At 31.8% G+C, this 27,744-nt stretch overlaps 1 protein-coding gene across 2 annotated transcripts in view; it reads right to left on the bottom strand.

Moving 5' to 3' along the window:
* LOC106467079 (TATA box-binding protein-associated factor RNA polymerase I subunit B-like) overlaps positions 1 to 27,744 on the bottom strand; it is a 52,043-nt gene that overhangs the window by 6,589 nt on the left and 17,710 nt on the right. For both annotated transcript variants that reach the window (XM_022395202.1, XM_022395203.1), the window contains exons 6-9: positions 25,929 to 26,080; positions 13,584 to 13,680; positions 7,884 to 8,016; positions 1,895 to 2,078 (exon numbers count right to left, since the gene is read on the bottom strand). In XM_022395202.1, the coding sequence (XP_022250910.1) occupies positions 1,895 to 2,078; positions 7,884 to 8,016; positions 13,584 to 13,680; positions 25,929 to 26,080 (566 nt within the window). The remainder of the gene's footprint in view (positions 1 to 1,894; positions 2,079 to 7,883; positions 8,017 to 13,583; positions 13,681 to 25,928; positions 26,081 to 27,744) is intronic.

The following is a 27,744-nucleotide window of genomic DNA, read 5'->3' on the forward strand; positions in this document are numbered from 1 at the left end:
CTTCAAAAAAGTTGACGACTCTACATGTTTCGACATCTTGTAATTCACTCCTGAGGATAACGTTGTAACGTCGAAATATGTAGAGTCGTCAACTTTTTGAAGGCCATAGATAAGCCTAAATAAAATGTTTTTAAATTGTGTACCAGTTTAACGTTAAATATTATTTATGATTTTAACTTTATACATAAGTGCCAAAATACTATAACAACCATCTTATTAATGTTAGGATCAAAGTGTTTATCAATTCCTGAAATTGCATGACAAATTATTTCAGACTCTTTACTTACATTCACCTAAAATATAAAAATAGTGACAAACAAAAAAGATAAATGTTACAACTATAAACAGCTTATTTTATTGTGTACAAGCTGAATGCCCATCATATGATGAGAAATCATTTATGAACATGTTTTCTAAAAATTCATTATTATCAGGTAACAATATATGTATGGAGATTGTCTATCCTATTTCTAGTATTTCATGAAAACATTTTTTATGTATATTTGGTCATCTCTTTTAAGTATTGGTTGATTAGCATTTTGACTTCTATATATATATTGTTAAGTTATGTTCAAATGTGCTTCTTGATAAATCCTTATAGATTGAAATGTGAAAAAAATCGATTCTCAAAGACATTCCTACTTCTTGGTCAACTGTATAACCCTGCAAATTATTAATTGTTATGGTAAAAGCACTAAATTTTATTATGAATTTCAGGGTCTTCTCTTTTGACTGTCTTCCTGGTTTTGGCTTTGTTAGCCTGCTGAGCTAAAGAAGCATGCTTTAATTTTGGCATTTTCAAAATTAAAATATGCTGTGGGTAAAACATGCAGGTTATTATAGAGTTGTAGCTGAGGGTTCCGATTGGACAAAATTTGGTGATGTTGCATCAATATGACCTCTTGACAACCAAGCAAACATAACAAGGAATTTCAGCCAATGAGTATGATTTTTGTGTGCCAGCAATACCAAGAATGGAGTGCATGTATACCCGATCCAAATTTATCACTCTACCAACTACCCTCAAGTTTAATTACATACCCAAAGTAGCACATCATCCATTTTATATATATATGGTTGGAGTAATTTTAAAAAGATGAACTTGTTTGTCGCAGCAGAAAACATCATTGTTTTGTGCTTTTATCGATTGGTACTGCAACAGCAAAGATATCGACATGGCAGACGGACAGCTTTCTGTGTTTTTATGTATATATATATTTAATACAAAATAGAAAATCCTAATTTTTTTAATTTTACATTTTCTTAATTTCAAAGTTAACTTTCTATGATTTCATTCATATTTCTCATATGAAAAATATTTAGGCATTGTAATATTATGCAAAGACTAGACTCAAGAAACAATAGATTTTTGAAGTTAATACGATAAAAACATTAATATTAATTACCTTATAAATACAATATTTTATGCTAAAACCTTAAGAAGAGTAAGTCAAAGTAGGTCAAGAATTATTTTATTGGGGTTTTGAGTAATTAATACAGTCACAGGACTCTGCATGACTAATATCACAATCACTGTTTCAACAATTACCAAAGCATTTAAAAAGCTCCATAAGATATTGGTATTTCAAGATAAAATCCTTATTTCTACAACTGAATCACTTTTTATTTTCTTGTTAGATTGTACTGTCAACTGAAGATCACAAACCTGCAGTTTTTTTAATTGTTTAAAACACATTTTAAATGAAAATCATTTATTTAAAAAATTTGTCAATTTGATATCACATCAACCAACTATAAGTTTCAAGACAAACAATTTTTTTTATATCTAGAAAAAATATTCAACATCTCTTTTTCAGCTTAATATTATGAGTAAAATTATGAGAATTTAGTTTTTTTTTAATTGCAAAAGCATTAAAATACTCTTCTCACTCACTTCTCTGTTTTTCCATCTAGTCCAAATAGTAGCTTCAGGGCAACAAGAATTAGACTAATAGCTCGGCCCTCAGGGCTATATATAAGAGAGATCCTTCCACGAGCACTCCTAGTTTGATATTCCCATTGTATGTATGTTTCTCCAGTTTTTTCAGCTAGTTTTTGAACAATGTCAACAAGTTCAGCTGTGAAAATTTGAAATAAAGTGCTCAGATTTTAAAGAATGCATAAATGTTTACTGTTCATTATATTATATAACCATTCCCTCTTTGATCAAGCATTAACAAACATCAGTTTCTTTGTGTAACATTTCTAATTTCAATCGGCAACACTTTGATCTGAACACTTAATAGAGAAAAAGAGATACCTTTTCCTTCATGATATATGGAATATTATATATGCTTTGCAGTTGACAATAACCAGAAGTTACTCAAAACATGCAACAGATTTATAATATTTTATACATCACTGCAAAATAAAAATCTTCATATCAGCAAAGTATCACATGTTAACTTTTAAATTTCTAGAACAGTAACTGTCTTTTGAGTGAATTTTATCTGATTTTGTATGAAACTTTTAACACCTGCCACATGAGTCAGTCCAACATCTTTTAGTACTGAGTCTAGGATGGTCAACAGAAGTGTCATCCCAGGAACCGGTGATTTACATTTATTTCAATAGATCTCTGTCAAGAAACTTACTTTTTAGTTTGTATATATAGTAAGTAAATATATGGGTGTGTTGGGCTAAGGATTCTTCTAGAGTAGGTGTCTGTGAATTGTTGGCGATACATTAAAAAAATAAACAAACAGCATGCACTCTATTTGTTTTCAAAATAGTATTTATATTCAGTACAGAGGTCCTAGTTATATCTTAAACACTATGTAGTTCTCTTCTTCTTGTCAAAAGTCCACTTAAGCCAATTCAATTGCTTTAGAATTCAGTCGACAAGCCAAACTATTTTTTTATATTTATATTACCAGACTATCCGTGTATAGTTCACTTATGTTGTCGAGTTACCAAGTTTGTATTCTATACTTCAAAAATTGTCTGCCTTTTGTCAAAATCCATCCAAGCTGGTTCAATTACTTTAGAACACCCTTTGATGAGACAACTTATTCTCCTTATCTCATATGAAATTGTTAATCTCACTTTAATGTATCAACCGTTAGGCCTTTCACTCCCACGATGATTAACTTTGCACTTAACTTTTCTCTGACCGAACTTTTCTTTCCTGTGACTTTACTCTCTTCTACTTTTTTTTTGCGTCTGCTTGCCCCTACTTATACATCTATCACTTAGGTCTTCTACAAATCTCTATATCCTCGACATCAATGAATTATAAACACAATGTGCAGTTTTACCAAGTTATTTAACAAACTTATCATACCTATTGTCTTTGAAATAATTGCTTTTAACTCTCGTTATGAAAAAAACTAAACAATCATGAAGTATTCACTCACATAATAAATAAATTAATATTAACTACACTAAACAGTCTTTTTATCTGACAATCTTGATGAATGTAGCTCAGCACAACTTACTAAAACCAAAAAAAAAAAATTTTTTTTAATTAAAGCAAAATGATGAAATCTATATTGATTATATTATGGTGTTATCATACAAGGCATTTTATCATCCTTCTTATATTTACTCTTTATTGCAGAAATGGGATTTTGAATTTGAAAATTCCTAAGGAAATTATCTTGTAATGCATCATGCATCTGCTTTAACTTTCTTTCTATTTTTGGAAATGCTCCCTTCTATACATTTACTTCAATATATTACATGTGAATAACCAATCAAAAGCTCAGAATAACCCCCTAGTGGCTTTCTCAGCCATTTTCATTCATAAGGCTTAGCAACCTATGACAAGCACCAAATGAGTACAAAGGTTGTAACTAGAAGAGATAATTCCTTATTTACTGTTCTATGTTTTAAAAAAAATAAGTTAAAGAACTTATTTGTAAATAGTATTATTGTATATAGGTATATAATGTTTAATAATTGAAATGTGACTGTATTTTACAAAATACTAGTTACCAAAACACAGCCAAGACTGGTCACTTTGTAAAGACTAAAAGTCAGTTTTATATTATTGGATATGGTAATATGAGAGCATGTGTGCCACGTCATTGTAACACCTGTATTGTTAGCTAGGCACAACTGAAAGGTCACTATAATAAAAGTTATAAATATATATAAATGCATAATGTTATGATATTTAAGCTATTTAGTCTAAACATTTATGTCTGTGTTATAATTTGTTGTCCTATAAAATATAGTTTTTTCTTAAGAAACATTTCATAACTATCTGCATATTATAAAGATTTCACATGTGAAATTTAAAAATTTTCTGATGCACAAAAGTATTTTTAATCTTAAAATGAAAATTACTTTGCATGTTGGAAAGGCAACATGCAAAAAGAAAAAAAAAGATACGAGAAAAACATTGCTTAACAAACCTTAAAAAAAACTGATATTTTGCATATGAAAGCATTGTAATGTTTACTGATAATCTGGAAATTTCTTTAACATACACTTACTAATTTAAAAGTTATATCATGAAAACTATAACAAGCACAATATCAGTAATTTAAAATTTACTAATTTAAAAGTTATATCATGAAAACTATAACAAGCACAATATCAGTATGAGGTCAGTCCCAGGGACTGAGCCCATGCTGAAAGAGTTAAAGTGTTCCTCAAACCATGGTATCACAAACATAAAACAAAGTTGATGGCAGGTTCTGCCAGTCAGTTGCTTTACCTCTACTCAGTGTATTTTTTTTTTATTGTTTATATGTAGCACAGTTTTATGAACACTTATTGCTTATCAAATGTAATCCATTATCAATTTATGTGTCCATCAATTAACTTATTGACAAATGCAACTAACTGCCAAGCTCTATTTCCATGACAAGAATACAGAAGGCATATGAGACAAAAGTGTCAGAGAAACAACACCTTCAAGAAAGAAACACGAGAAAATACATTTCTAAAGAAAGAAGGCACAAGGAACAGGAGGCCAATGGTTTGAAACGTAAGAAACTAAACAGAGGTACCATTTTTGGATAAAAAGCTCAAAGAGGAGAACAACTGAAGGAAAAGGCTTAGAAGAGGTCTGTGTAAACCATAGAAAGAAACTTAAAATGGCTGGGGAAAAGATGAAAGAGTGTGTATAAAGTCTTTCTGTAATCAGCAATGGTATAAATGAGAAGAAGTCAAAAAGGAGGATAGGAATATAAAAGGAGACTAAATCAATCCTGATTCAGAGTATTCACTACCAGTCCCACACAGTTTGGGACTATAGGCCAAAAGAGTTTAAACCAGGTGTTGAGACGAGTCAGAAATGAAAAGACTCTCAGAGTGGGAGCAAATCCACTGAAAACACCAGAAGATGGAAAGACCATTCTTTGAAAAGAATCCAGTCTCTGCAAGATAGTTTGGAATGCCACCAGGATCTTAGCTACTGAGACATGATAGACCAACAACAGTCTACAAGGGAAACAAAAGTTTTGAGAGCAAACTCCTCCTTTTCTGTGGATGAAAGAAAACAGATAAGGTGTCTGAATGGATCATGACAAGAATACCAAACAGACGAGTCAGAAGATGACAACAAACTCATTGAGTAGGGGGGGGGGGATGCTCAGGGTCATGTGGGATTCAGTGAACCACCATGACAAGGAGAGGTTAAAAGGAGAAAGTTAATGAACAAGAAAAGACAGTGGATCTCTGAATATACTGCACTAATTGGCCAGAGTTCACTGAAGGGAACAAGGAACTCGAAAGAAGAGTCTCCAAAAAACAAGAGACAAATCCTCCAAAGCAGAAAAATAAGAAGACATGAGAGCCTTTGTGTTAGAATGTCCATGTCTCAAAGACATAAAGGAAAAGGCTCAGCCCATCCCCTATATGAATTGAGAAATAAACTCACATGAATAAATTATTTAGTGAGGGTCAAGACTTAATTGGAGAACTGAACTAGCCACCCAAAACATGACAACTTCCAAAGTACAATGGAAGTCACAACAGTGGATGCCATTTTGGATGGGACATTTAGAGACTAATCATTCATGATTGTTTGTATGTTTTGAATTTCGCGCAAAGCTTCACGAGGGCTATCTGCGCTAGCCATCCCTAACTTAACAGTGTTGTGTGTGTTCCACCGGCCCTTTTAACTATCACAATATCATTTCATCATATCTGCTATATGCTTGAGATCACTGTCTTGCTGGAAGATGAACCCTTTCTCAATGAGTCATATACCAAGAGAATGGAAATATGAATCAGAGCCTGCAAGTACTTGTCAGCAGTCAGGGTATCATCAATCTTGTGTTGATCACCGACTCCATCGGCCGAGTTCAACCCTAAACATTTACTTATCCCCTACCATGCTTAACTGTAGATATTATACAGTGACCACGATACCATTTTCCTCTCTTCTGTCAAACAAATTGTCACTCATTGTTGCCAAACAATTAAAAATTGGATTCATCAGTAAAGAGCATAAAACTCTAACTTTTCTCATTCCACTGTTTGTGGCATAATGCATATTTCAACCTTTTGGTTTGGTTACATTTTCATACCAGTAGTTTTAAAGCAGCTACACATCTATTAAGACCATTTCATGCTAAAGTGCATCTTACTATTCTCAAGGTCACATTCACACCTGTATTTACAGCAACTTCATTAGCAATATTTTTACTCAGCCACAATTTATCTCGTAAAGGACATTCCCCTGAAGTACTTAACATTACTTTTGGAGAGTTTTGGTTTTCTACCATAACCACTTCTAATATTTAGTGCCAGTTTCATGTGCACTCTTCAGTCTTATATATAAATCCTAATGAAGCAGGAAGTCTTGCTACTATGTTTTGAATGGAGCATGCTTGAACAGCCAAATCCTTGATTTCTACATATTTGTTACTTTAGTCCTGGGAGTCAAGACTGATCACACTACTACTGTCAGGCATAACACGACTGCCTCCACTTCTACAGTCTTTATACTGGTGTGGTGTTTTCCCGATTGGTTGGAAGACAACCAAACACAATGTAAATTACCAACATGTGACTTTACTCTGGTGCTGTTCATTTCCAAATGATATAGGGGTGACATACTCATGGTGTTTGCTTTTGATGTCCTTTTCAATCACCATTTCCATAAATATCTATATGGCAGTATTTTATCCAAACTGAAGTATTAGATGATCATAAAATAGGTTTTATTATAACATTTGCAATATTCAACTGATCATGGTAAAAAATATTTTGTTATGGAATCTTCAGTAGTCATCTCATTATGGTAACAGTTTTGTTTTTGAACCTGGATTATTACGAGGATCAAAGTATATGCTTTACGGAACTTGCAGTGCTCAAGCAGTTATGATCAATGTCTTGTTACCAAATTGCAGCATCCACTTCATCAAGAAATATATTTTTCACAGGTACTGTTGTGTTTACCCATTTTGTTATGAAACCTGTAATATTCAGCAAGTCATAAAATATAGGATTTTTTAGAGAAACTGTGATATTCAGTTGGTCAGGATATAACTTGTTCTATGCTATTTGTAGCATTCATTTAATCATGACACCCTGCAGTAATAGGCAGTCATAGTATAGTTTCATAATGGAATCAGTAGTACTCCTGTAATCATGATATAAGTTTCGTTAAAATTATATTAGCATCTCAGTTGTAATGGCATAAATTTTCACATGAAAACTGTAGTGCTTAGTTAGTTAATTTATCAGTTTCAATAAAGAAATTGATTCACTCAGCTGTTACGAAAAATACACACTATACTGTTCTACTAGTAACCATAGATTTTTTATAAGAACTGAAGTATTGATACGGTCATTGTATACATTTTGTTAAGGCAATTGAGGTATTCAGCAAGTCATGGAATATGTTAGTTATAAAAACAACACTGTTTAGTTGGGTGTAGTACTAGTTTCATATCCTTTTGTGTCTTACATCAATATCAGATTACCTGGTAAATTAAGATCCATCACAAATCGAGAAACCAGAGGCATTATGGGATAAGGTGGAAGTTTATATAGTTCCAGGAAAAAAGCAAGTTTGCTTGTTATTCCATAGATGTGGTCAATGGAAGGCAAAACGTTCTGAAAGAAAATGTTTATAATTTGTTACCATTAAATATGCACAAGCACAATAGGTACTGTAATATTAACAACTTGGTGGCACTACATTTATATATATTACAATGAACTGGAATATACAATTAACTAAGTAATGAAAAAACAACATTTTTGTTTTCTCAAACTCTGAAATTATAGATATTCATGCACATATTGAAAGTGTTCTAACTTTGTTGAATACATATAGTCAGGTGGTGAGTTTTGTGTTATCATCATAACAACACAATAAATACTAATATGAACTTATAAGGAAACCTAAGTCCCTTCCTTTTTTTATTATACTGTATTAGAAATTTAGAAATGTATTAATATTTCTATTTCTTCCTTTTGAAGTTCATATTTCATGCTGTGTTGTAGCCTACAAAGTGCATAATTGTTCTCATGATTCATGGCATGCACACGTTTCACTGACGTCACGACAGTACAAATTACAATGTTATGCATCCCTTATGTGACATCATTTTAGTGTCTACTGACTGACTTACAGAGAACACTCTATTGTATTGTGATGCAAGTGGTTAAAACAAGTGAACCCTCCAGGCAGCCTTCGGCCCCTTTCAGGGTAATGACTGTTTGTTACCTCCACCACTGAAGGTGAATGGAGGTTATGTTTTCACCCGTGTGTATGTTTCTTTGTGTGTTTATTAGCAAAATTTCTTGAAAATGGCTGATTGGATTTGGACAAAAGTTGGTATATATTTGTACTATGACACAACTTAGAAGTGACTAGTGTTTGGAGGGTCAAGGTCACAAAAATCCCTATCTGTTAATATGGGGACTGATTTTTCACTCTATTTTTGCACTTTAACTCAGTTAAAAATGATCCGTTTTTTGATGAAACTTGGCAGACATACGTAGAATGGTAGTCCTCATTGTCTTGCCAAAAATGGTCCATGTCTTTTGATAACGACAGACCTACGGGCACATTTTCGTATTTTATGAGAGCCAAATGTGAACAATGCTGTGAGGTGGAGGTATGTGTTATACTGAATGCCCTTCTAGTTTCAAAAGTTTTTGCAAAGCCACAAAATGATCTGTGCATAGCCATCTCAAATTTCGCACTTATAGACTTGAAGGAAAACACTCACCACGAACTCTTAGTTTACTCTTATTAGGCTGAATGGTGGCTGTTGAAAGACACTCTTATAGCATACTGATAGCTCCAAAATTAAGAGCTTGTTAAATCCTTAGAACACGGGTTGATCAAAGTGTGCATATCACTGCCTTTTTACAGAATTATATTCAAAATTTAATTAAACAACTTTGCTATCAATGTATATCAACAAACTTGGTATCAAGGTACAGTTAATAACACAAATTTTAATATTTTAAAAGTTTGATTTTTTAATTTCAAAAGAAAATATTAAAATAAATTCTCAATCTTGACATGTCTGTATCACATGACACTTCTTTTCTCCGAATTGATCATTTGAGATTTTCTTCTACCCCTATATGACTGCCTAATTTTCCATGGAATTTCAGTTATACTATACATACCTCTGGGCTAAATTTTTAATTTATAGCAACAATGCTTCTTGACGTATAGAAATATAAGTAATAAACCGAAGGCTACTTGCCATACCTCTCCAAGTACAACCCCTTTAGAAAAAAATGTCAATTCTCTCTGACATATGCTACTGGATTATTTTTAAACAACGGAAAGGAAAGATTTCAAGTTGATATATGCAAAGGAGTCTGAAATCGTTGAAATACACAGTTTTGAACATTTTGCGATCATTATCTTTGTTTGCCAGTTTGGAACTCTGCTTGACCAGATATGTGAATTATTTAATCAATTCTAGCTTAGTTAGAAAGCCAAATAAATTACATATTAGAATTTTTAAAAAACTTATTTCTGAGACCACACTATTGTTATAAAGATGTAGGCCTAGTTTCACATAAACTTCTATTGTACAAGTACAAAAGCTTGAGAAAGACATTACAAATATAAGCACTGTTTTTTAACAGAAACTAAAATGTAAAAACCAGATATTTATTAGGTTAGATAAAAAACTTAAATAAACAAAAGACACGAGTAGCATGAGCATGATTGTGTAATTCGATGAGTGTGTGTTGGTAACTTGATCCCTTGTTTACACAAGAATTTCCGTGTAATAAAAGCTATCTGCACACTCCAAGTGGTTGTAAGAGTAACTTAAAAAAAAAGAAGACTAAATGAAAAATCTATTGGTTTTAGCTATAAAAATAAAGAACACATTCCAAACTAAGTAAATCTGACAGTCATTTTTAATTTGCTTGAAGGAGAAAGCTGGAGTTTCACTGGAAATGTCATTGGTCTGAACAGAAATGATATTTTTTTAAAGTCACATATAACTCAGTTAAAAAGTAAGATACATTGCAACAATATTTTGTGTCCCAGTATAGTAATTTGATAACTTTTTGATTTTCGAAAATGCATTTCTGAAATCTACAAAAATCAATTTGTTTTCACCCTCCACTTGAAAGAATAAAAAGATTTACAGTGAGACTAAGCAAGTAGAACACATGAATGCAAATCAATTTTGTAACATCATAAGTAATAGAAATCATTGTTTTCCTATGTATTATTTATTTATTGTTCTACGTTTTAAGAAAAATAATTAAAAATTCTGACCACCCCAGGAGGACAATATCCAAGTACCTACCAAGTTTATTGGATCAGCAGAGCCATACCATAAATATTTTCTTGCACTTTTATTATTTTAGACAATTCTTGTTGCAGCAACTGTACTATAAACAAGCCAATAAATCCTCTCCCATTGTGTTCATGGAGCCAAGATTATGACAAATTCTGTGGAAGTCAATAACTATCAATGGTGTCATGTAGAAAATAGATGTGACAAAGATAGACCAGTACTATACACTATATTTCACAGTTTTTGTATGGTGGTTACGAGTTTGGTCAAATTGACTGATAGCATATAGAATTAGGGTAAAGAAAATAACAAATGAAATATAAAGTTTTTGTACAAATTAACATTTTATATCTATTTAAAAGATTTTAGACATTACACAATGAAACATGGTAATTTTCAAATGGAGAAAAGTGTTTTTAATCATAAATTTAAAATCACTTTGCACTTGGAGCAATCAACATTCTGATTCCATATATTCATGGGCATATTTTTAGTAAAAATTCTTTATTAAAAATTCGGTCTTTTTTGTCAACTCAAGACTTATAATGTTTACTAAAAACTTGATAAAATTCATGAAGATATACAAAACAAGTTAAACATTATAGTATGAAAACTCTGATGATCACTTTGGGGTCACATGGTTGGTGTAATCCACCAGAGCAGTAGCAAAATGGTTAACCAGCAACAGATCATTGACCATAAATCCTCAGTAACAGATCAGGTATGCTAAATATCAGGACATACCCAGCCGAGCTGTAAATGTTAGTTTAATAAACATTTAACCAAGTCTCAAATTTAGTGACAATATAATACACTTAACCATATCGCAAGCAGCTCGTGTATTTTACATGCCCTTGTAACCACCTTATAACTATGGTGGTATACATACTATAACTCTGAAAGTATTTAATTTATCTTCATGAAGTTTGGCAAGAGTTCAGTAAACATTAAGTATTTCGTAGACAAAAAATCAGAATCTCTAATTAAGTATTCTTACTAAAATTGTGCTGACTGCTCCAAGTGCAAAGTGATTTTTTATGTTAAGATTGAAAATGTTTTTCTTCATCTGAAAATTTTTAAATTTCATTTGCATAATCCCTAAAACCTCCTAAATAAATATCAAACATTTTTTCAGAGCTTACCTCATAACTAATTTTCTATTTCATTATCTTACTTAATCTAACTTTAAAAGTTTCTAATTTTTACATTTTAGTTACTTTTATAATAATAAATAAAGAATACACATGAAAAACAAGAATTTTAATTCCTCCCTAGGCCTTCTTATTTCGCTGTTGACTGTCGATGAAAGTTAAGCAAACTTTTTTATATACTAGTGGTACTTCTACACTAATTATTATTTTTATTTAAATAAGTACTGCATCTAAGAAAACAGAATAATAACACCTGAAGAACACACAATGTTCTATAACTATCATAATTTTTCTGGCTTTCTAACCGTGCAATAAGAGCTGTTAAAAATTCAGCTAAGCTCATCAATGTGTTTGCGTGGTAATGGTTTCAACTGGAAGCAAAATAGAGAATTCCCTGTACAGAAAACAAGGTAATGTAATATGCCATTTGACAGATTAAAACTTTGGTTTTCTATTGGTTATAAATAATAATATATTAAACATCAGAGAAATTTAATGGCAAATTGTGAAAAAGAAGATGTGACAGGTAGTTTTTTTTAGTTTAAGACTCTGTAAACAAATAAGGTTGAAGGCTATAAAAATTTTGCTTTGCATGAGTAATAACTATATTATATTAAATCCTGTACTTCTAGGAGAGGTGGTAAATAAATTAGAGAAGAGGGAAGATCTACAGAGATATGTCACAATTCTCATACTATGGGAGATTGAGGATTTTTAAAATATTTTCTTGTAATATTAAGAACTTAAAATTTATATCAAAATTTGATTTATAAACTACATTTAGATGCCAAGTTTATTCATATACACTGATAATAAGGTAGTTTAATTAAATTTTGAATGTAACTCTATATAGAGCTTGTGACATGTGCACGTCTTTCGTAGGGAAAGAGTTAAAGTGCAGATGGACATGTTGGTGAGCTTAAACTTTGTAATATAAACGTACATCTTTTCATACACTCTATGCTATAGGATACCAACTGTGCTAACTGCTGTAACCCTGCCTCCTTAAGAAACTCTATTACTGTCATACTAGCTACATGTTTCATTTTTTATATTTTTGAATGATTAACAAAAATATCTTAATAGTTTGGGCATCAAAAAAGTCTAGTTTATAAAATTCACAAAATATTAATATGTAATGCACTTTTTTTTTGGTAGTCTATATATGAATTCTTGAGAAATCCTACAGTATGTATATAAAAGAAAACTTCATTAATACATTATATCAGTATATCATATGCTAGCCTATAATAACATCTATTTCAGAAATGTTACTTCTACTCTTAGTGTCTCATACAAAATCAAGGTTGCTTAATATTGCATACAATTAATAGTACACACATGACACATTTTCTTGCCCTAAAGACAAATGTTGCTGAGACTGAGATTACATAATAAATAGGTATCTACTACATTTTTATCAGGTACAAAGTGGTGCACTACATGGCAAATTTATACTAATGCATGCCTATAAGAAATTAAGAGGAAATACATCGACAATATTTTCAATATATATATATATATATATATATATATATGCACTAAAAGAACATTTGGAAATAAAAGATGCTTTGGCCAGTTTTTATTTTTATATTGAATGTTGTAACAGGAAAAAACAACAACTCACTATCATGTAGTATGTGAACCTTATGTATACTGAATGGTATGAATATAATTATTAATGTGAGGGTTAAAATATACTTTTCTAACCAATACAGAAATAGTAGTTCACGATATAACTTACCAAATCCAGTGAGTTCCAATCAAACCATTGAAGTTTCATTCTTGCTGGTAGGTAATGGTAAGCATCATAAAGTGGGATCTTCCCTTCTCTGGACCACCTTTTCAGAAGATTTTTTTCAATGTCATCACAACAATTAACAGTACATATTTTTGAAATCAAGAATTGGCAATGTAACTAAAATTCACATTAAATACTTACACTCCACTGCGGGATTCAAAGACTCTCTCATGATTCCTAGAGGCCCCACTGTACTGATCCAAAACCTTGTTAGGACACTCACCCATGGTACCTGAGCATGTGTACCATGTTTGGTCTAGTTAGCTTTTGAGTAGGGGGTATGCATACAGTTTTGGGAATGGCATTCCTGAAATCTCAAAGAGACCCAGAAAAAAATAAAAAATCTGATACCAGACTTGCATTCTATATCTCTGAAAACCCACTCTTAGAAACACATTATACCTAGATAACTAACCTGCTGGGTACATTTTAGCCCACCTTGGTAGGGGAATATGTCATATAGATAAGGACATCTCTATTGGAGGATTTTGCAGACAAATTTAAAATCTAAAAACAACATAACATGAATTAATATAGCCTTTCTATAAAAATTATTATATCACTGGAAAAAACTGTAATGGGGAAAGTCTATCTTAACTTTCACTAAAAAAAAATTTCAGAAAGTCTTGTTACTGTTATGGAACATGTACAAGAATACAGAATAAATAACTGATATAACATTTATTATCATAGTACAGCTAAGTATGTCATCATTAATTATGGTAGTACTTAATAGTAGGGATCTTGATGAAACAAAATTGCAGCCATAAAAATTGCTCATTTAATCCACCTTTAAAATATCAACAATGGCTATTTCACAGTATTGGCTGAGCAAAACTAAAGCTTATTGTACTTATATAGCCACCTAAATCACTATACAAGTGTTCATGGAGTGGATCAAAGAATTTTCCTCTAAGTAAGTAAATAAGTGACTTTTCTAGACAAGCAAACAGATAAAATGCCAAACTTGTTCCTCAAATTCTTTCCCAGAACTCTTTCATATATATGTATGTATGTATGTATATATATATACATATATTCAAAACAGATGATGCGCTACTTTGGGCATACAATTAGAGTTGAGGGCAGGTTGGTAGAGATACTGGTGAGTAATAAAATCTAATCGGTAAACACTGTTGCCTCATGCTTGGTACTGCTGGCACACAAAAAAAATTCAAATTCTATAAAGACAAGTAGGGATCGATATATATATATATATATAACCTATAGTAATAATGCTACGAAAAGCATTGACACAAGAAAGTCAAAACTATAAAACTGTGTTACTTAAAATAAATAAAATTAAAAAATTAAGGCCTGATAAGTATTTTTTTCATAATTTTTTTTATACTTACATAAATTCATTAAGTAGGTAGACTGAAAATTCTTAATATATTTTTTTGCATTATGAAAACACAATTTTAAAATGTTTGTTTGCTTGTTGCACTTTGCACAAAGCCAATTAAGGGCTAACTGTACTAGCTGAGGGAAGGCAGCTAGTCAGCACCACTCATTCTCAACTCTTGAGTTGTTCTTGTCAGACTGAACAGCAGGATTTGATAATCACTCTTATAATGCACCCACATCCCCAGTGTGCATTTCTGTTTTTTGGTTTGTGACAGGGCATGAATCGCACAACCTCAGACCTGACAATATCATAAATAAAAATAAAATGTGATACCCAAAGTAAGTCAAACACTTAGTGGTAATTTCTCAACAAAGTACTTATTTTGGTTAATATGCATGTACAAAATATGATCAAGTTAGTTAAAATGTTTTTTGGCCAAGCATGTCACTTGATCACTATAGCTGCTTCCTGCAAAAGAAGCAGATTCAACCAATTCAAAATATTCTGACTGTGTAAATTTTTGCTTTTAAAAATAAAACTGTGCATATGTTTAAAGTATTCATTAGTTTAATTTTTTCATAAGTTACTGCTGTAGTTAGTGTACTTCACTGATATTTATGATGTGTTTTGTTTTACTTTCAAACACGTGTATTGTGTAACTAAGAGACAAAAGTACACTAAACAATCTAACTTAGCACATAGATTTAAAACCTTGTGATTGTGACTCATCACTCCCCAATGGAGTGATTTTAAATTATATACATAAAAATGTTATATGGTAAATGGTGCTACAATCAGTCAGTAACAATGTAATCTAGATTTAATCAGGAGTGTCTAATATTTGTTTTATAAAAATATTTAAAGCCTCACTTAAAACTGAACCTGAAGAGATTCATACTGAAATGTTTAAAAAATAATCTGTTGACTTTCCTTCTCTACTGTTTCAACACTTTTTTGTAACCTTTATATAAATGAATCATTGATTTTCACTTCTATTCAGTATATTAATCAAACTAAAAAAAAATTCCAATATAGAGTTATAAACAAGAAGGTTTTGACTTAATTAAGGTCAATATTTCTGTTACAGTATTAACTATTAATTACCTTGTTATCTTTGGCCAATGACCACTGATTATATCTCTTATAAATGGATATCAAAGCTAACTACACAAGTGCTAAAGTATTAATGGCTAAATAAATCTAATAAATAGTTTCTAAGCCTCAATTTATATTTACTGTTGCTTTTCAATGCTATTAACGAAAGCTACTACAACTACAACAGAAAGTTTGTATTTAGCGGCTCACATTTACCACATAGTTTACACTATTGAACTATTCCCTTTTTGCTTTGATTTTTCAAAAGCATTTTCTTTTTAGTATGTGTGGTAGTTTGAGTTGTTAAAAAGTTATAGTTATGGGGTTAACCTTTAGCTCAGTTGGTATAGTACTTGTTTGAATGTACGAGGTCTTGGGTATAATCCTGCTCAAGGGAGGTGTTAAACAAATGGGAATGCTGCAGACCTGACGATATCATAAAGAAAATATAAAACTAAACTGTGATAGCCAAAGTAAAACACAGAATTGTGAATATAGTGGTAATTTCTCAACAAAGTACTTGTTCAAAATACTGTCAGATGGTCTAGCTAAGTATAACAATTTTTCCCACTTTTTAAGGTTTCTGACTTGTAAAACCAGCAATAAACTTTTGTAGCATATAAATACTAGGCACCTTACTCTTCTATTAATATATTTCATTTGTACAAAATATTTGAAATTTTTCAAAATTCCGATTCAGAACATACAAATACAGTTGAAATTGTGCTTAATTTGCCCTGATATGTTACTTTCCACAGTAATATCCAATCACAAAAGCTAACTAATGTTTCATGGGATAGCCATATTGTATTCTGCTTTACCTTCTGTGTGTAAAAGATTGCCTTACAACTGTCCTAAGGAGCAAAGATACTTCTCGATTCTTCTGATTTGTCTTTCTGATTGATCAGCTACAGAGGAAATGTGCATTATGAATGCAATTTTGGCAGTTTCTGTCTTCGTAGAGAAAAGGCTCATTTCTCTTCTGAAAGAGTTGAGACTTGCTGTTGAAGTTTCTTCTATGTTTTAACTTTTTATCCATCACCTCTGCAGATCAAGTTAATTTTACTTATTCTTTTAACTCACTTGCTATGTACTCGGTCAATTCGACCAAGTTTGTGACCCCAAATTATTCTTCAGAGTTATCATACTATAACTCCTAATATGTTTTATGTATCTTCATGAAATTTTACAAGCTTTCAATAAGCATTACAAGCCTTTTGGAGAAAAAAAAAATCAGAATTTTTAATGGAGTAATTTTACTAAAATTTCTCTGTGAATGTATGTGGTGACTGCTCCAAGTGCAAAGTGAGTTTCATGCTAAGGTTAGAAATACTTTTCTTCACCAGAAAATTGTCAGATTTCATTTGAGTAGTTTCCAAAGCATTTTATATAACTTTCAAACGTTTTTTTCACCATGTCTTTTTTTATATTTTATTTGTTAGTTTCTCTACCCTAACTCTATTCAAGGTTGGTCATATCATCTGACCTCAAGAACCACCCAAAAAATTATGAAACAAATCTGTATTACACTTTTTTCCTTTCTAGAATGATTTGCAATTGTAACAGGAAACCAGATTTTTTTTATCCTAAATAGTTTAAAGCTTGTGACAGTATACATCTGTTTCTATTTAAATGTTATTATTTTATTGCCCTTTGAACCATGTATAATAATAATCCCACCACACAAATTGTAAATCACTCAGCAAATGTGTAGCTCATGTTACCCTATCAAACTGCATCACACACAAGCTACTTGCAAGCATACTTTGTAAAACATTTTTTTCTTCTTTATATTACCTAATCTAACTTAAAAAGTTTCCAAAATTTCCATTTTAGTTACCTTTATAATAATAAAGAAAGAATAGACACAAAAAAACAATAAATGTAGTACTTTCATGGGTCTTCTTTTTTTCTTTGCTGTGCACTATCAATGAAACTTAAACCCACTTTTTTTATACTAATGATATTAATGCAATACATTTTTTTAAATTAAATAATGCACCTAACAACACATAATAATAACACGTAAAAACCAACCAATGTCCTGTACCTATCATAATTTTTCTGGCTTTCTAACTATGCAATAAGAGCTGTTAAAAATTCAGCTAAGCTCACTGTGGGAATAAAATTTAAACTGAAAACGAAATAGACAGTTTTCTGTACAATAATGTAATGCAATATGCCATTTGATAGATTAAAACTGGCTTTCTATTGGTTATAAGCAATATAGTATTAAGTGTCAGAGAAATATTTGTAATTTGTGCAAGAGAGGATGTGCCAGGTGGACATGGAAAGTGGGTCAGATTTTCTAGTTTAAGGCTCCATAAACAAATAAAATTGAAGGCTACAAAAATTATGTTTTGTATGAGTAATCATTATAATGTGGAGGGGTGGTAAATAAATTAGAGAAGATGGAAGACCTAGAGAGCAAATGTCACAATTCTCATACCAAGGGAAAATAAGGAATTTTAAAATATTTCTTTGTAAAATTAAGAAAGTAAAATGTATATATTAAAATTTGATTTATTAACTACGTTTTTATGCAATGTTTGTTCATATATCACGATAATGAAGGAATTTAATTAATTTTGGAAGTAACTAAGAATTCATGACATGCCCACAGCAAGTGTGTTAATGCAGTATATTTTATTTTTCAACTAAACCTACCACAATGCAATAGTCCTTCTCACCAGTATAATTGACCATTCTTCTGTTTTCTTCAAAAATAAAGTGTTTATTTTTGCTTCAACTTAACAAATCTTATTTTGTTTCATTCCACCACTACAACTGTCTTTCTGCATACTAGGTCCTCATATCTCTAGTTTGCTGCAGATATCAAGTAGTGGTGTGATTGTTTATCTTGAATTACCATACTTTTAAGCTTATTTCATTTTAACATTTTATAACATTCTAAGTCAATTTTATAAATGTTATATTCAACACATTTAACTTCTTTGATATTTATTGCATTTCGATATGTTTAAAATATTTGCAGAAAAACTCTTTTAATAGATCAAAGCACACTATTTAAATCAAAATTTTAGTAAATTAAAAAAAAAAAAACCATCAAATTTTTGTCCTCATAACCAGTCAATATTTGTTTAATGACAGTTAATTTTAAAGATGAATAATATTGGTGCTAAAAGCAGTCGCTAATTTGCTAGTGTGGGAAAAAAATAACTAGAAACCATTTGCTAATGTCTTCAAAAATACTAACAAAGTCTGTATACATGCTCTCTGTATTAGCAAAGTCTTATTTTAATTTATATGTAATCTGCATTAATATACTGAATTTTCTTCATAAATAAAATTATAGTCACAGAACAGATAATTAAGAGATGACTTTATATTATTCTTAGAAATCTCAGAAATCAGATGCAATTCAAAGTGAATATAACATTACAAATGTTTGTCATTGTGCTCCGTTTAAGTTAAAGTTAATTTGATCCATGACTTTCAGTGCTTATTAAATCTTGGTTCCAGTGGCACAAGTAGATGAAAAAGGTAACCCCCCCCCCTAAAAAACAAACAAACAAAACCTTATGTCAATGGATTTTCAATTAGCTTGTACTTGTTTTAAAGCTGAGTAGAATGAAGCAAACTCTGTTAAGTGGATTTTAAATACAATAACTCAGGGTAAAAACTGGAATAGTATGTATTTATTATTTGTAGAATGGTAAATGTTGAATAAAATACTATTATGCATCTAGTCCCCTGATCAACTTGAAGTTTAAAATAAACACTATGTCAATTTCAATTAAATCTTAAAGATTTTCTTCTAACATGTATAATCACAGACAAAATGTAAGAGTTAACATTTTCCTTACTTGAAAATATATTTGCAAAAAATACCTCTGTACACAGTTAAGCTATCTTTCCCTTGCATAGTGGTGTTATTATGCACCAAAAGCCCTTCACCAATAGAAGGGTGACACACCTCTTTGCACACTAGATTCCTCTATGCTTTTGCACAAGTGAATCTTCATTCTTTGATGAGGCAAGGAATATTAAGGTTCACCGGAAGTGGGGAGGAAGGGAACTGTGTGTGTTTGTGTGTATAGAGGTGAGTATCTATTGGAAATACACTTTCAAGTAAGGAAAATGTTAACTTTTGAAACGAAACACACCTCTTCACACAGTTAAGCAAGAATCCCACACTGCAGAAGGAGAGCTTAGAATTCATGCCGTAGAATGTGAAATGGTGTGTGTGCATGCCTCGACTTGACTAAACAGACATCAGCTGCAGGAGGATAGCACAGTTTATTATTGCATGCTCGCCTCAACAGAACTGAAGAGATGATGTCTGCAGGAGGAGAACACGTGTATAAAGGGTGCTCTCATAGACTACTGAACAGACATGACCACAGGAGAAGGGCATAGTATAGTGGTGCATGTTCACCTTGACTCTACTGGACAGTCACAGGTTGCAGAAGGAGGGCAAATAACTTGTAATGTGTTCACCTCAACTCAACTGTAAAGGCTGTGACCTCAGGAGTTGGGCACAAGTGGCATGTTATAAGAAAGGGGAAAAGAATTCTCAGTGGAGAGACACAGAGAAAATGCCTGGATTCTCATTGGTCCTTCAGTCAGAAATATTTTATACTGGAAACAGTGCAACAGGTTCACGTATTCCTGTTTTGAAAAACCAGCAAGCACAAGCCAGAGAAGCAAGCAGAGAACACTCTGGTGCTGGCCTTTTCCATGATGGTCTTTATTAGCAGAATAGGTATGGTCTGGATTGGACAGTAGTCAGATATATAAATATACCAAAGAATACCTCAAGTGGTCTTGCTGAACACTCCCATCTCACAGTGGGCATATATGGAGCCAGGACAGATGGTATGAGTATTTTCCATTATCCTGACTCGATGCAGAATTTTGGAAAATAAATATATCCTGGGAGGCAACATCACTTACCTGGAGGGATCCTATACACAAATACTGTAAAAAAAAGGAAAAGTACTCACTAGTCTAGCAACAGTAGATAGACTGTAGAATGATAGAGGCAAACTATAACCTTCGGGAGATGAGAAAGCTTGATGGCAGTGGATGTTGGAAATGAATGGTGAGAGAATGAGAAAGGTGACGACTCTGATGGGAAGAATTAAGAACAGACTGCAAGGATCAACACCTAATGAGTAGACTAAATGCAGAATTAGTCAGACCCAGCCTGTAAGAGTAGAAAGAGAAATCCTAGGGAATGAAGAGTAGGTAAGGGAGCTTAGAAAATGAATGGTACAAGATAACTATCAAGGAACAGCATAAACAGGGCACAATAGTCTGTCCAGGTCCAACTGATTTTAGAGGTGAGAAACAGATGGAAGAGAAAAAGGAGAGAAACATTGGTCACCATTCTGAGTGGCCAAAGTCCTAGGGAGGAAGGAGCAGTCAGGATAAAGAAGAATACAAGAATGATGGGAGAGGGAAGAGGAAGAACTGATAAGTGTAACTATCTTAACGACAGCTACCACAGGAGAGAAGTAAGAGGAAATAGGTCTTGAGAGAATGTGGTATAAATAGTAAGTTACCAATAGCTCAAAAAATTCAGGTGTGAGAGCAAACAGAATGACCCTGAGGTCTCAGTCAGGTAAAGGAGTGAGTCTATGAAGAAGGAAAAAATGGAAAGGGGTGGAGAGAACTGGGGAGGAAACACCCTGTGGTATTGAGAAAGGTGAAATGTTGTTGACAAGGCCACACAATAACTAGCAATGGTGGATACAGTTGGTCCACATTTGAACAGAGAAGCAAAGAAAGAGGAGAGATAGCCGATGATAGGTCAGTCAGAAAGAAGATGATGACAGATGGACCAATGTCAAAAGACACACCACTTATCTGACAGATTAAAAAAGTGGAAGAGTAACAGGTATAAGAAAGTAAAATGACTACATGATATAGGATAGATGGACAAAATTATACCTGTTACCCTTCCACTTTGTCCATCTATCCTATATCATGTAGTCTTTTTACTTTCTTATACATGTTACCCTTCCAGAAAGCAAAAAGACTACATGATATAGGAGTCCAATTCTATGGGTGAGGGACCAGACAATCCCAAATATAAAGTAGGAGAGACAAAATTCCTTGATGGAATATAGCCATGCAAGGTTGAAGGTTGGAGAGAATCAAGATAGAGTCAGCCAGAGGTGTGCCATCAACAGAACAAAACATGTGAGTTTTTAATCAAGGCCAGTATTCAAGTTAAAAGAAGGAGAGATAGGTACATGGTAGGCAATAAAACAAACCCATTGAGAAATGGTTCAATAAAGAAGGTCCAGGGTTTGAAAGGAAAGTGTACTTGATCAGGTACTCCATAACAGTTGATATAGGAAACAACAGTAGAGTTGTCAGAAAGGATCATAATGAAATGATCCATGAAGAGAGGTAAGAAAGAGAGCATGCCTGACAGATTGCCAGAAGTCCAAGTGCACTGATATGGACAGAGGACTTGTCCTGTGTCCATGTATCCAATATGAAATTGTTGTTCAGAGATGTTACCCAACCAGAGAGGGAAGCCTTGGTGAAGAAGTGCAGGTCCAGTTTGGATGGATATTATGGAACACTGATGATGGTATTGGATAAGTCCAGCCACCAATAAAGAACCTTGAGTAGAGGAGGGGACAGGTGAACCCTTGAAGTCAAAGGTTCCCGTGAGTGGTTCCACTGGTTGTGCATGGATTATTGGAGGAGAAACGTGTGTGTGTGTGACCTAACAGGATAAATGTTTCAGGCAGTATGAGTAGGGCAGGTGCAAGTCCTTGTGCCTAGTAGCTCTGTAGCTCACAAGTGGAAGGGAGAAGGCTGAGCACAATTGAGAAAAAGAGTTGAAAAATACTCCCAGATAAACAAGATATTAACTATAAGTTAGGAAATTTTGGAAGTGTTGACAAACACCACCTCCTCCACATGTCTTAAGGTTTGTAAAGCAATGTTTTTCACATGCTTTTTTTTTTCTTTTTGCGTGTTGCCTATCCAACATACAAAGTAATTTACATTTTAAGATTAAAAATACTTTTGTGCATCAGAAAATTTTCTAATTTTACATGCAAAATCTTTATAATGTCCAGATAGTTATCAAACATTTCTTAAGATAAAAACTTTATATTTTATCTGTTATTTTCAGTAATAAATCTCTATACTGGTTTGGTCGATTTTATTGATCTCGTAACCACGTTAAAAAAATTAGGAAATAAATATAAATTATGCCTTTTTCATTCTAGAATGACTAGAAATTATAACACGAAAACATAATTGTTTAGACTAAAAAGCTTAAATCTCATAACATTATACATTTATATATATTTATTATTTTTATTAATTAATCTTTCAGCCATGCCTGGCTAAGAATACAGAAGTTATAATGATGTGTCACACAAGCACTCATGTTACCGTATTCAATAATATAAAACCGACCTTTAGTCTTTACAAAATGACCTGTCTTGGCTGTGTTTTAGTAGACTAGTATTTTATTAAATTTAGTCACATTTTCATTACTATACATTATATATGTATATAGATTATTGCTATTTTGAATTATTTTCTTAAAACATAAAACAGTAAATAGAGAAGTAAAGCAAACAATTATCTCTTCTAGTTACGACCTTTGTATTCAGTTGCTGCTTGACATAGGTTGCTAAGCCTTTTAAAATTTTGCACGTGGAGGATATGAAACAAAATAATTTTTTTAGGTTTTATATATACAGTTGAATAACCAATAAATCATAAATTACTATAACAATATCACAGAATTCCACTATAATTTATCAAGCTTGGTAACTAAGCTGTATTTCAGTTCTAAAAATATGAAAGACACAACCTACCTCATTGAAATCTTGATTCAAAATAGAGATGGTGCCCAAACACGTTAAAATGGCTGAGAAAGCCACTAGGGGGACATTATGAACTTTCGTTTTGGTTATTCATGTCATATATAGAAGTAAGTGTATATAAGTGAGTATTTCCAAAAATGGAAAGGTGGGTGGAGTGCCACTGTGTTTGATTTATTACACCAGCAATATTTTAACAAAGTGAAAAGATAAGAGGCTCTTATTTTATATTCTAGCTTGTCAATATCGGAAATTTGAGATCCTAATTCGTATGAAACTATAGATTTAGTATTTTGACTTCACAAACATCTGATCTAAAACCAGTGCTGCATTCAACATACCACATTACACATAAAAATCGATGTTTAACTGTGTGTTTTGTTATATTTACTTTTAAATTAAGTATAATACTAAAATTTGAATTATAATCTACAGGTTGATACCAAACTTACTTACCAAATTAGATTATGTAAAATGAATAATAGTAATATTATAATAAAAATGTTTCATAAGGCACACACATACATGAGCAGCTTGTGGGTAATGTAGTTCATTAGCATAAAGTGAGCTGCACATTCCCCGAGTGATTTACAACTTATAATGGCAAGGATAGTAGTTAGACACAGCTCAAAGGGCAATAAAACAATAAAATTTATTATAAATAGATGTATACTGTTACAAACTTAGAGCTATACTTAGACAAATACAGTTTCATGTTACAATATGAAGTCATTCTAGAAAGAAAAAAAAGGGTAATTTAGTTTTATTTTGATTTTTTTTGGTGGTTATGAGGTTGGTCAAATTGACCAACCTTGTATACAGTTAGGGTAGAGAAAATAACAGATAAATTATAAAGTTTTACTGAAAACAAACATTTGAAACCTATTTAGGAGGTTTTAGAGATTATGCAAATGAAATTTGAGATTTTTTCAGATGAAGAAAAGTATTTTTAATCTTAGCATGGAAATCACCTTGCACACGGACTAGTAAAAAAAACTTGATATATTCACGAAAAAATCTTTTTTAGTTTATTAACAATAACTCACTGAAAATAATATTTTTTGTATGTGAAAGACAATGTTTACTGAAAGTGTGCCACATTTTGTGAAGATATACATACTATATTAAAATTTAGTAGTATCAAAACTATAAAGACTTTAAACAAGTATAAAGAGCTCATGTGGTCAGTCAGATCGACCAAGCCTGTGTTGAGAGAATTATTCTAAGTAGCTTAAATCTCTTAACATTCTACATCTATATATATATCTATTATTTTTATTTTATTGACCTTTCTGTTATGTCTGATTAATATTACAGAAGTTGCATGCAGGCATGTACAGCTTTATGTTACCATATCCAATGGTATAAATTTGGCTTTTACAAATTGCAACTGGCTTAGCTTTGTTCTAGTGGACCAGTATTTTGTACAATATAATCACATTTTGGTTGTAATACATTACATATGTATATATATCATTACTACTTACAAATGAATATTTAAATTTCAGTTATTTTTCTTAAAACATAGAACAGTGAATAAAAAAATATAGAAAACAATTATCTCTTCTACTTTGTACTAGCTTGCCATAATATGCTAAGCCTTGTCAAATTTTGCACGTGGAGTATTTAAAACAAACAAGTCTTCAAACATGTTGACATGCTCTCTGACCTCTACCTGTAGCAAAAAGGTTAATAAGACATACAGTTGCTGTTTTTTCTCTGTGTAACAAGCCCATTTCTTGATTATTAATAAAAACATTTCATATGATATAGCAACTGTCAATGTAAAATGAAGTAACATGAATATTCTTAACAACTTGAGAGGCAAGATAATTTTCTTAAAAAACCAAGTATGGATTAAAATGTCATAGCCTGCCAAAATATATTGTTCAACTACTTTATAGAAAAGATAGCTGTTTTACCTAAAACAAAAGCCATTCACAAAACCACTACAAGTGAAATAAAATCAATACCCAACAAACAATTCTATACATATTTAAGAAGTATGACAATTTAGATTACCTTAGAAAATCAGACAGAAGCACCTGATCCTTGAGAAGCAGCAAGCCAAGCCAACAAAAGCTCACAGTCTTTATTAATGTCATCACCTCGACTTTGGTACTTCGTGTTCTTAAGTTACTGGAGCTCCACAATGTCCTTCTCCCATGCTTCTTCTACAGAAACATCACATCATTACTGTTTCATAAATATTATAAACTGAAGACTAATAATTAAAATCATCTATCAATACATAATAACAAATATTTTTTCTTTTAAAATGCAAATGATGCATGTATGATACAATTAGAGCTACCATAAACTTTTAGTTTATTGGAATCTGAGATGCTGCCCAATGTAAAGCATACTTTTACTGACTGGTTGTAGTGATTTAAAATTAGTAATTTTAACTTGTTTTTGCAGTGTAACAAATGTCATTTTAAACTGTTGCACTTCTTTGTGATAATTACACACGAGAACAATATGCAATAATTTGCTTGACCTAAATCAAAATAGAGAAAAATTGTAATTACAAGAGAACTATCTTTTTAAATAAATAATCTGGAAAAATACATTCAATAAAATTACAAATGTTCCAATGCTGTAGGACTCTATACATAAACAATTTATGCCTTGTAGAGCCTTTATTGGATTAAAACATTTTCAACCATTCTTTAACTGTAGGAAACCCAGTCTATCTTTGGATTATCCAAATACCACTGAGTTTCAAAAAGACTCAAAATTCAAGCACTTTCAATTAGTTGCCTATCCTGAAAATTGCTTGAGTTTTGGGTCTTTTAATGAAATTCATTGCACCTTTAGTGTGTGATCCTATGTGATAACTCTTTTATCAGAACAACTATCACTGAGACAATTTCCAGAGAATTCCATCTTTCTTCAATAAACCTGGACATGGAAAAATCAAATAAGTAGTAATGGATAGTTATGTGAATGACATTCCAGTTGTCCTTTACACCTCACAAATAATCTATATTAATTTAGATATATAAAGGACAAGTAGTAACAAGATGTTTCTTAATACTTATGTAAAAGCTATTATACTACAACTTATCAACTACATTAGCTATTTAAACAATGCTCTAACTGTAAATAATTTTAAGAATGTAACAATGAAACTTCCATTTATTTATACTACCACTGTGGTAACCTACAAGATTTATAATTTCAAAATATGTTGATGGTAACTAAAGTTAAGAAATTTTATATGTTAACCCTTTCCAGACGGATCACAGGTCAAAGGCCAGGTCATCTCGTTTGTTGACCCACATTATTTTATTGCACTACTATTTCATGAATTTATGTCAGTAAGTTTGGTATCAAACTGTAGATTATAACTCAAATTTTAGTATTATACTTTACTAAATTTCTTAATTTAAAAGTAAATATTAAAAAAACACCATTAAACATCAATTTTTATGTGTCATGTGGTATGTTGAATGCAGCACTGGTTCAGATTAGATGTTTGTGAAGTCAAAATACTAAATCTATAGTTTCATACGAATTAGGAACTCAAATTTCCGATATTGACAAGCTAGAATATAAAATAAGAGCCTCTTATCTTTTCAATTTGTTAAAATATTGCTGGTGTAATAAATCAAACACAGTGGCACTCCACCCACCTTTACATTTTTGGAAATGCTCCCTTATATACACTTACTTCTATATATGACATGAATAACCAATCAAAGTTCAGAATGTCACCCTAGTGACTTTCTCAGCCATTTTAACGTTTTTGGACACCATCTCTTTCTTTCGAACCAAGATTTCAATGAGGTAGATTGTGTCTTTGGTCTGCTTCAAATTTCATATTTTTTAAGAC

This window comes from Limulus polyphemus, unplaced genomic scaffold, assembly GCF_000517525.1.
Source record: "Limulus polyphemus unplaced genomic scaffold, Limulus_polyphemus-2.1.2 Scaffold2481, whole genome shotgun sequence".
NCBI classification, from domain to species: Eukaryota; Metazoa; Arthropoda; class Merostomata; order Xiphosura; family Limulidae; genus Limulus; species Limulus polyphemus.